Source organism: Macrobrachium nipponense, chromosome 19 (genome assembly GCF_015104395.2).
Source record: "Macrobrachium nipponense isolate FS-2020 chromosome 19, ASM1510439v2, whole genome shotgun sequence".
Lineage (NCBI taxonomy): Eukaryota > Metazoa > Arthropoda > Malacostraca > Decapoda > Palaemonidae > Macrobrachium > Macrobrachium nipponense.
The window spans coordinates 85,032,419-85,043,463 of NC_061088.1; the positions used below are offsets into that span (position 1 = coordinate 85,032,419).

General features: G+C 34.4%; 1 protein-coding gene across 1 annotated transcript; it reads left to right on the top strand.

The window, feature by feature from the left end:
• Positions 1–8,164: 8,164 nt before the first annotated feature.
• Positions 8,165–10,762, top strand: LOC135212214 (uncharacterized). The gene has a single exon (XM_064245658.1). The coding sequence runs from the start codon at positions 8,165–8,167 to the stop codon at positions 10,760–10,762; it is 2,598 nt and encodes an 865-aa protein (XP_064101728.1).
• The last annotated feature ends 283 nt before the right edge of the window (positions 10,763–11,045 follow it).

Genomic DNA, 11,045 nt, shown 5'->3' on the forward strand with positions numbered 1-11,045 from the left:
GTGCAGTGAGGTATAATATTCCCACCCATAATGAACTCTGGCAGGTCTCGGAGATTCCAGGCAGAGAAGATTCTGCTTTTTTCTGGGGAGAGTATGAGGCCACAGGAGGTACAGGACCTGTAGAAGTCTTGAAGGACACGCTGAAGGTCTCGAGGGGTAGTGAAGTGGAAGCAGACATCATCAGCATAGCAGGTTACAGTGGTTCCGGGGATAGCAGGGAGGAGAGACAGTACACGGTGCATAAGAATATTAAAAAGAAATGGGCTCAATACACCACCCTGAGGTGTGCCAAGCTCAAAATTTCCATAGGAGCTACATGCACCCTTAAAAAACACACATGATTTTCTGTTACTGAGATAACCGTTTATCCATTTCAGAAGGTTTCCTCTGACACCAAATTCGACAAACTGATCAAGAATTAATCCCTGTTGGCTATATCAAAAGCACTTTTGAGGTCAAGGAAGGCAACTACACTGTTGGAGGACAATCATGAGTAGAGTTCAGCTAAACAGTGATGAGTACTCCTCTGTGGAAGAAAGCCATACAAATGGGGAGAAAGTTTTTCTTGTAACCAGTACATTAGCCTGGTTAGTAATATACGCTCAAACACTTTACTAAAACATGAGGTGAGGGAGATAGGCCGATATTTATCAGTTCCAGGCTTTGGGATAGGATTAATTGTGCTAATGGTCCAGGCAGCAGGTACATATCCATGTTGGTAGCAAAGATTATACAATTGTAGAAGAGGATTTCCAGGAACCTTCTGGAGGAGACGAAGCATTTGATAAGTAAGGCCATCATCTCCAGGAGCAGATTTTTTTTTCCCATAACAGCACGTCGCAGCTCATCCTCGGTGATCAGCTCTTTGTCCCCCTCATCTGATTCCAACAATGCAGCCATCAGACGAAGGTTGCGTAAATTGTTCTGGGAAGAAAGTGCTTCTTGGATTTGTACAGGGAGATTACTGGACCGTGACTGGGTTGACCAAGTAGTGATTAGATCCTGGGCATATGCTTGTGGACTGTGATGAAGTGCACATGTTTTTTTCTTGACAGTCCTTTTGATGAGATGCCACATGGTCCCAACGCTAGTCTGGTGGTTAATTAGGTCAGTGTATTTATACCATGACTCAGTGTAGACACACTTCTGGAGAGCAACTAAATCATCCCTCACCTGCTGATATTGAAGTAGATGATTAGGTGTCGGTTGTGTCTGAAAGGCAAGGCCAGCATCGGCTGCAACTCTCTCTGCTTGCATAATGCGTTGATCCAAGGTCCAGGCATGGGCAACAAGATGACTTTTAATGTGAGGTCTGACAATATATAAATAGTTGATAGAAGTCATTGGTAGCTTTTACCAAAGAATTATACAGGTGTTCTGGAGAGTGTTTATCAAAGGTAGGTAGGACAGAGAAGATGTATGAAACGTATGTTGGGCAGTACTTGGGTGGAATGGTGATGCGGGTACGATGATAGGGGTCACTTGGATGAGTCTGTATTGCGTACTGTAGACATAAGGCAACATGGTCAGAAAAGAGCGAGGGAACAGAATGACAGGAGACATGTGATGCCACGAGCCCAGATGTAAGGATATGATCAAGAGTGCCCCCTCCCCCCCCCACCCACCCCCCCCACCCCCCCCCACCCCCACCCCCGGATGTGTTAGGCACCACCTGTATCCCAGCGGGTTAAATGGTAACGATGGATGTAGTTGAGCAGAGGAACTCCACTGCGGTTGAGAATCAGAGAGACATCACCAAGATCTGGGTGTCTGGCATTGAAATCACCCATGTAGATCATGCCAAGGTTTGTAGGTGTAGTAAGTGCTGAGAGGTTAATTAAGCCAGGGGCAGAGTAAACACTGCATAATCGAACATGACCATCACCTATCTTAACCTGAAAAAGTTGGAAGGTCATGTTAATATCTGCTGATGAGCGAAGGAGTTGATGAGGGAGAGAAGAGTGGATGTAAGTAATAAGACCATTCCTGACATGATGTACCTATGAAACATAACCGGAGAGTGTTGGAGCTTCATCACCTGGCTGAGCACCGCCAGGGAAGGCTTCTTGAATAAATATTACTTGTGGGTGATGGCGATAAACATATGTCCTGAGTGCAGTGAGTCTGGAGTATTGTCTAATTCCAAGGGCATTCCATGAAAGGACATGCAGTTGCATGAGTCTAGCGAAGTTTACCCTTAACGCTGCGAGAGACAGGTCGAGCATGTACTGGAGAAGCAGCACTGTTAGATGGTGCACCAAGCGTAGGAGGCTGAGCTGGCAGGAGGCCACTGGCCCTTTCAAGACAAGAGGCAACAGTATCTAGCTTCTCGGTAAGTGAGGCAACAGAGGTTATGAGAACTTGTTGTGCCTTGACTAGTGTGTCGAGGTTACTTGCAGTGGTAGCCTGCTGCGCGATCAAGCTATCGAAGCGTGCATCAATAGCATCAAAGCGTGTCGTTAGTGCTGTACAGAGCGATTCCAAGGCAGCAACAGCCTTACAAAGTTTTGAAATTTCAGCTGATTCAGGAGGGCATAACGAGGAGGTTGACACTGGTTGTGGTGGTGGTGTCAGTGGAAGTGACTGCGTGGCAGCGCGCGACCGTCTGGAACATCCATGCCAAACATTAACTCCTGCTTCACCGCAACGAGGGCATTTCCAATGCACAGTCTCTGGAGTTGATGATGATTCTGACAATGAGGTGGAAGCATCAGTAACAGGTTTACGGTATGTACAGGTGCGTGTGGAATGGGCTGCAGCACATCAGGCACACTTAGGTGAGGCAGAGCAATATCGGGAGATATGGCCAGTACCCCAGCAGTTGAAACAGTTGGGCTGATCATCCTTCATCCTGCATAATTCACAAGGAGGGAGGCAAGGGAGGAAGGAAAACTCATAAACAGATGGTGGTGGTTCTAGTAGACTCCATGTGATGACAATGCGATTAATAGGGTTCCCATTTTGAAGAAATCTTCGTGCACTGTATACACCAGGCAGTTCCTTAGCAAGGTTAGGGTCTGCTTCAATAGGGTAACGAGTAATGAGATATGTTAAATACTTACGGGGTCTGTCTATTGAATCTTGAATATCCAGGTTTATGGACAGAAATTCACCACCCTTCACCCTGCCAATGATGTCCTCACGACTCCTTGCAATATATACAAATTTAGATGTGATAGCAGAAATCTTCACCTCTGCCAGCTCCTTATCAAGATTGAAGGTTCTGTTTACTTCAGTCAGCCATCGTAGTTTAGTGTCAGTGCTCAAATTTTCTTTGAAGACCAACCTAACATATTCATCACGGGGAGCAAAAGCTGGGGTAGCAGAGGAAGCAAGTCGTGTAGGGGATTGAGGCAGAGTGACATCACTCTTTTGTCTAGTGAAAATCTCTTGACATTTGGAAGTTTTAGCAGCAGGAGACTGTGGAGCACTGCTAGTATCTGACCCATAATCCACTGGGCGCTTCATGGCTGTATTAGCAACAGTACTGGAGGGCTTATGAGGAAGAGATTGTGTGAGTGGTGGCCAATGAGTCATATCTACATCCTCATCATCAGTCAGGTGCAGATCCTTTTCAACCTCAGAATCAGAGGCTGGTCCGGAGTAATCCATTATTAGTGAAGCCGCAGCCTTTTCACGTCACAATAGTGACATCACACATACACTGCGCATGCGCGGAACCAGAGAGAGAGAGAGAGAGAGAGAGAGAGAGGGCTTTTGCCAGTGATCGCTTTGAGAGAGAGAGAGAGAGAGAGAGAGAGAGAGGTTGAGAGAGAGAGAGAGAGAGAGAGAAGAGACTGAGGGTTAACAGTTCGCCTTACGCTATGGCTAAAAACGTATACCAAATAGTAAATCTGTGGGGGGGGGGGGGGGGCCGGGGGGGGGGGGGCGACGCCCTTCGCTGATAATATATATTTCATTATTTCCGATTTTTCACTTTTATTATTATTATTTATATTTAGATTTTTATTATTTAATCATTTTTAGTGTTTATTTTAAATTTATGTTAATTTAAAATATTTTTATTCCAATTTATTAATTATTATTATTATTTTATAAGTTCTTTATGTTTCCATTATTTTTGTATATTGTATTCTAATATATTTTATTTATTTATTTTATGATTTCTTATTTATTTATTTATTTTTATCATTTTTATCTATTTATTTACTTTTATTTATTTATTTAAATTTATTTATCTATTTTAAATTTGATATTTATTAATGATTTAAAAAAAGAAATTATTTATTCATATTGTTTCATTTTTTTTGTATTTATATATTTTTATTTATTTATTTATATTTATTTATTTATTTTTATCTATTGTTTCATTTTTTTTATTTATATTTATTTTTATTTATTTTATTTATTTATTTATTTAATTTATTTTTATTTCTTATTTTTATTTATTCACTTGTCCATTTTTATTTATTTATAAATTTTTTATTTTTTTATTTTGTATCTATATATGTATTCATTTATTCTTATTAATGTAATTATATTTTATCTTTATTCATTTATTGTTATTATTTTTAATTAATTCTTATTTATTTGTTTATTTAATTATTCATTTTTTATATTTATTATTTGATTATTCATTTTTTATTTATTTTTATTTATATGTTTAATTATTTCTTTTTTATTTATTTATTTTATTTATTACTTATTTTTATATTTTTTTTATTTTCATTTACTTATTTATTTATTTTTATTCATTATTTTAGATATTTTTATTTAATTTTTATTTACCTTTATTCATTTTTATTTATTGCAATTTATTGATTTATTTTATTTTTATATTTTATTTCTCATTTACTTTAATTCATTTTTTAGAATTATTTATTTATTTTTATGTATTTATTTAATTTATTATTGGTTTGCTTAATTTAGTTTTTATTTATTAATTCATTTTTATTTGTTTGTTTTTTTTTATTTATATATATAATTTCATTTATCATTATTTTTCATATGTCTTTAATCATTTTATTCATCTATTTATTTTTATTCATTTTCATTTATTTTTATTTAATTTTAATTATTCATATTTTTATTTATTTATTATCTATTTATTCATTTATCTGTATTCATTTTATTTATTCATTTATTTTTTGTATCTATTTTCATTTATTCATTTTTATTTTCTATTTCTTTTTTTTACTTATTATTTATTTTTACTTTTATATTTATTTATTCCTATTTATTTTTGTTTATAATTATATATCTTTGTTTAATTATTTATTATTTTTACATTTAGTGCATTTTATTTATTTACCTATTTTTGTTCATTTTTTATTTATCGATTAATTTTTTTTTATTGTCTTATTCTTATTTATCTATTTTCATTTATTTTACTTTTATTTATTTATTTTGTATTTTTTATATATATCTATCATTCATTTTTATTTAGCACATTTTATTTTCCTTTTAATAATATACTTACATATATATATATATATATATATATATATATATATATATATATATATATATATATAAATACACACACACACACACACACACACACACACATATATATATATATATTAATATATATATATATATGTATATATATATATATAGATACATATATATATTTATTTATTTATATATATATCACATTTTTTATTTATTTTTAAGATATTTATTGTTTTATGTATTTAATTATTAATTAATTAAATTATTATTTTTTATAGTTACTTTATATATTTTTCTTTATTTTTTATTTATTTTTTTTTTTTTATTTTTTTAATAATTAATTATTTTTATTTATTTTATTTTTTATTTTTATTTATTTACATTTAGATATTTAGTTTTTATTTCCTAATCATTTTCATCTATTTATTTATTATTATTTATTTTTATTATATTTTTATTATTTTTTTATTTTATTTATTATCATATATTATAATTTTTTTTATTTTCATATATTTTTATTCATGTATTTCTATTTATTGTTATTTATTTATAATTAATTAATTAATTAATTAATTATTTTATATTCATTTTGAGTTTTTTTTATTTATTTCTATTTATTATATATATTTTATATTTATTTTATATTTTCCTTTTTTTATTTATTTATTTGTTGAAATTTATGTTTTTATTTTTATTCATTTTCATTTATTTATTTATCTTTATTTAGTTATTTATATATTTTTATTACTTATTTATTTATTCGACTTTATTTATTTATGTATTTATTTATTTTCACTGATTTTTTCTTTATTTTTATTTATTTAATTAATTATTTTATTAATTATATATTTATTTTTTTATGTATTATCTATTTTTATTAATTTTTTATTATTTTCATTCTTTCATATTCATTTTTATTATTGTTTTTATTTTTTTGATATTTCTTATCTATTTAGTTATTTGTAGTTATTATTTATTTAGGTTTATTTCTAATTTTACTTATTTTATTTCTATTTATTTCTTCATGTATTTTTCATCTTTATATATTTTTTATTTATTAAGTTTTATTAATAATTTTTTTTATCTATTTATTTTTATCTTTTTTTATTATTTATATTTATATTTTATATAAATTCATTTTATTTTTCTTCTTTATCTTTTAGTTATTTACGTATTTATTTGTTTCTATTATATAGTTTATCATTTTTAATGATTTATTTATTTTAACATATTCATTTATTTTTATGTATGTATTGTTTTATTTTTATTTATTTATTATTTATTTTTATTTTTATTTATTGTATTTATTCATTTTTTACTTATTATTTTCTTTTATTTACTTACTTATTTTTATTTATATTCATATATCTATTTTCATATTTTATTTATTTTTATTTATTTTACTTTATTTCTTTATTTTTATTTATCTATTTTTTTCTATTTATTTATATATCTATTTATTTTTATCTATTATTGTTTCTTTTTTAATATATTTATGTATCTATTTATATTTATATTATTAGTTTTTATTTTTTATTCATTTATTGTTTTTTTATCTATTCATTTATTTATTGTTTATTTCATTCATTTTATATGCTTAGTATTTATTTACTTACTTTTTTATTCATTTGTATATACTTTTTTTTTTTATTTATTTATTTATTTATTTTATTCATTGTGATATACATTATTTTTATTTTATTTTATTGTATTTTATTTTTTCATTTTTAATTTATACAATTATTTTTATTTTTATTTTTTATTTCTTTTTATTAATTAGTTTTATTCGTTTTTATATAGTTATTTATTTATTTATTCATTTATTTTAATTGAATATTATTTATTTGTATTTATCCTTACCTCTATTTTTATTATTTTTCATTTTTATCATTAAAAATATTACTTTATAATTCTTATTTTTTATTTTTATTTTCATATATATTATTTATATTTGAAACTTATTTATTATTATAGTTTAATAATTGTATTTATTGTTATAATTTTAGAATTGTTTGTATTATTAAATTTCACTGGACCAGTGGGTTAAATTAAGGCAAGGGGACAGTAAAACTAAATGAATAAACTGTCTTTTTGTGTGTACCAGTTCTTCTCTCTCTCTCTCTCTCTCTCTCTCTCTCTCTCTCTCTCTCTCTCTCTCTCTCTCTTTCTCTCTCTCTCTCTGAGTTTTTTAAATTGATTTATTATCGTATCTTTTTCGACATAATGAATAATAATAATAATAATAATAATAATAATAATAATAATAATAATAATAATAATAATAATAATAATAATAATAATAATAACTTGATGGCGTTTTCTTGTCATATATTGGAAAAAAATGTGAAAATTTGAAAAACCCACAGAGAAAATAGTTACTACTTTACTGTATTCTGCTAAAAATTTGCGTTTGTGGCTTAGCAGCAGACGGACTTCCCCAGAACTCCATTCCCGGATTCTTTCAGTCTCCGAGAATCCGGGAAGGAAGGGAGAGAGTTCTGAGACTCCACGGCATTTTCCAAGACTAGGCCAAGTGACAGGTTGCTGCTTGATATTGCAAAACAAACCAAAAATGAATTTTATGATATATATTGCTTTGTGGATGTTCCTAGCAGGAACATGTATGTGTTTTGATCGCCTCGGATACGAGGCTTCTTTACTTGGCCCCAGGTCTGTGGAAGATCGGGGATATGGATTTATTACATCGGAAGGACAGCGTGCGAAGAAGACAGCGCAACGCCGGAGGACAATGCTTCAGCTGGTTGATCTCATCAAGAGGATGCAGAAGTCCAAAGGAGCGATGGACTCTCGTGAACGTGAAGGCAAAAAACGAAAAGAGCAAGACAAACGGAAGGCTGAGCATCAACCAGTGCGACGAACCCAGAAAGAACAGCCTACTGCCAAGAAGCCCAGAGGACGCGAAGAACGGAGGGCTCGAAGGCCACCACCTACCCAGAAGCCCAGAGGACACGATGAACGGAGGGCTCGAAGACCACCACCTACCCAGAAGCCCAGAGGACACGATGAACGGAGGGCTCGAAGGCCACCACCTACCCAGAAGCCCAGAGGACACGATGAACGGAGGGCTCGAAGGCCACCTCCTACCAAAAAGCCTAAAAGGCACGATGAACGGAGGGCTCAAAGAGCACCTTTCAAAGAAAGCCCCCCAGAACACAATAAACGGAAGTTGTGGCAGGAAGTACAGAAAGAAAGAGATGAACTGGTCTTTGCGTTGATGGACCAGATGGAGAACTTGTATCCAGTCTCTGAAAATATCATTTTAATAAACCACTTAGACAAACACATCTATGATCTTGAAGCGGCCACAAAAGACCATTTGGAAAAGGTGATTACGAAAGTCAAGCTGTGCCGCTGTCAACCGTTAGGTCCGAAGGAACAAGAAAAGCCGCGTCTTGGCCGGAGGCAGCTAAAAAAGTTGCTGGCAAAACGGAAACGTTTAGTGGATGCGCTGTATTTACAAGTTGAAGGCATTGATCCAGCGGAGGAGAACCTCTCCATCATATATCACCTGGATGGTCACATACTGGACCTCCTTCTGGCTGGAAGAGGCGCGATGGCAGCAGTCATAGCAGAGACCAAAAACTGCCAATGTCAAGCCTTCGAAGGACCAAAGAAGAAGAAATGGAAGAAGGTGAGAAAACAGAAGGACGAACTAATCTACGATTTGATGATCCGGATAGAAAGGAAGGAGCCAGTCTTTGCAAATCTCACGATGATAGATCACCTGGAACATCACATCCGGGACCTCGAGAGGGCAGCAGCAGATGAGCTCAAAGCTTTGATCAAGAGCATCAAAAAATGCTCATGTCAAGCTGCACTGCCCAAGAAATTCAAGGAAGATCGGGAGAAGAAGCCGTTCTTTGGGATGATGAGTTGGAAGAACGCTCTGAAAGAAATGAATAATCTAATAGAGAAATTGTCAGAACAGTTAAACGAAGGAAACGACTTCACGCTGAGAGGACACTTGGAGAACCACCTGTGGCTCCTCCAGCGAGCAAAAGTAGGAGACATCGAGTTCCTTCTAGAAAAGGTTCAAAACTGTTGGTGCCAGAATCCATGGGAAAATGGAACTTATGGACAGGAGAGCACCATTCAGGAAACGGAAAGCGTCGTAGAATATTCATCCTCATATGGATTTGAAGATATTCTAGACGACAGAGGCGAAGACTTTCCAGGAGACACAGACGAATATTCGTCCTCTTATGAAGAGTCCGCCTATTACGAATATTCGTCCTCTGTTTCTCTAGAGAGAACCGGAGAATGGTCGTCGCAGGAGCTTTCCACAGAAAGACAGCAGAGAGGAGAGTACAGAGATCGAGAGACTCCCAGGACAAGTAGAAGTGATACACTCATCAGCCTCTATGAGGGCGAACCCTCTCTTGCCATCATCGTCGAACAGCAACTCCGACAGAAATTGCAAGAGGAAAAGAACGCCCTCGTTGACGAGATGAAAAGGAACGACGAAGCGAGAGAGCTTTTACTGAATGAGAGACGTGCTCTCGATGCGGAAAGGGAACACTTCCTCCAGGAAAAGGCAGAGCTCGACATTATGCGACAGCAGCTCCATGAAGAGAAGACCGCCTTTCAGAGGGAACTCGCTCAAAGGAGGGCCGTGGATTTGGATAGGGAAGCCCTCCAGAGAGAGAAGGAAACTTTCTGCGAAGAACTCGTCGCCTGGAGGGAAGAGCTGAGAAGAGAGAAAGAGAACCTCAAGAATCAAGAGAGGCTCGTCCAGGACATGAAATTGGAGAGGGAGGCCCTGCAGAATGAGAGGAGGCTCTTCGCTACCCACCTCATACAAATGAGAGGAGACCTCATGAAGGAAAAAGAGGACCTTATTATGGCCCAGGAGAAGCTGAGGCTAGACATTGATGCCTTCACCAGAGAGAAAGAAGAAATCGATCGAGAGTCTCGAAGACGACAGGGCTTCCAAGACAGGAAGGACGAACAGGAAAAGGATTCGAGACTCCAAGAAAAGCTTCAGGATATAAACCAAAGATCAGTCGGCAACCAAACAAAGAGACGGCGGAAAGACACAGCGCAAGACATGAGCGAGGACTTCTTCAGAGCTCATGAATCATTACAAAACACAAGAACGGAGGACGTCAATGAAGAGGAGCTTAATTTAGGCACGAAGTCTACTACAACTGACAAATTTCCGAAGACGAAAACTCGAGGAGAAAAATACACGAGTGGGAAATGTTCGAATGAACTGCATACCGTCGAAAGATACTCAAATAGTTCGTCCGTAAACTGTCTTCTGGATGAACTGATCGACGGACTTCGTAGAATCGGCGAGAAAATAACCCTAGTGGAAGGCAAATAAAGATGGTGAAGAACTGAATGCAGGTATAGGAGAGAATTCCGAAAATGGTAAATGGTTCGTCACAGGGAGATCAGAGCAGGAGGAGGATGATAGCCTACAGCTGCTTGGAGGAAGGAGGACCAGCTCTCAGTTTGAGAGACAGCTTCTTGGAGGAAGGAGGACCAGCTCTCAGTTTGAGGAGCTAACAGCTGTTCAGAGGAAGGGGGACGAGCTCTCAGTTTGAGAGCCATTAGCTGTTCGGAGGTTGGAGGACAAGCTCTCAGTTTGAGAGCCATTAGCTGTT

Excerpts from the sequence above, each read along its gene's own strand:
- LOC135212214 (XM_064245658.1), top strand. The coding sequence starts at position 8,165 with ATGCTTCAGCTGGTTGATCTCATCAAGAGGATGCAGAAGTCCAAAGGA.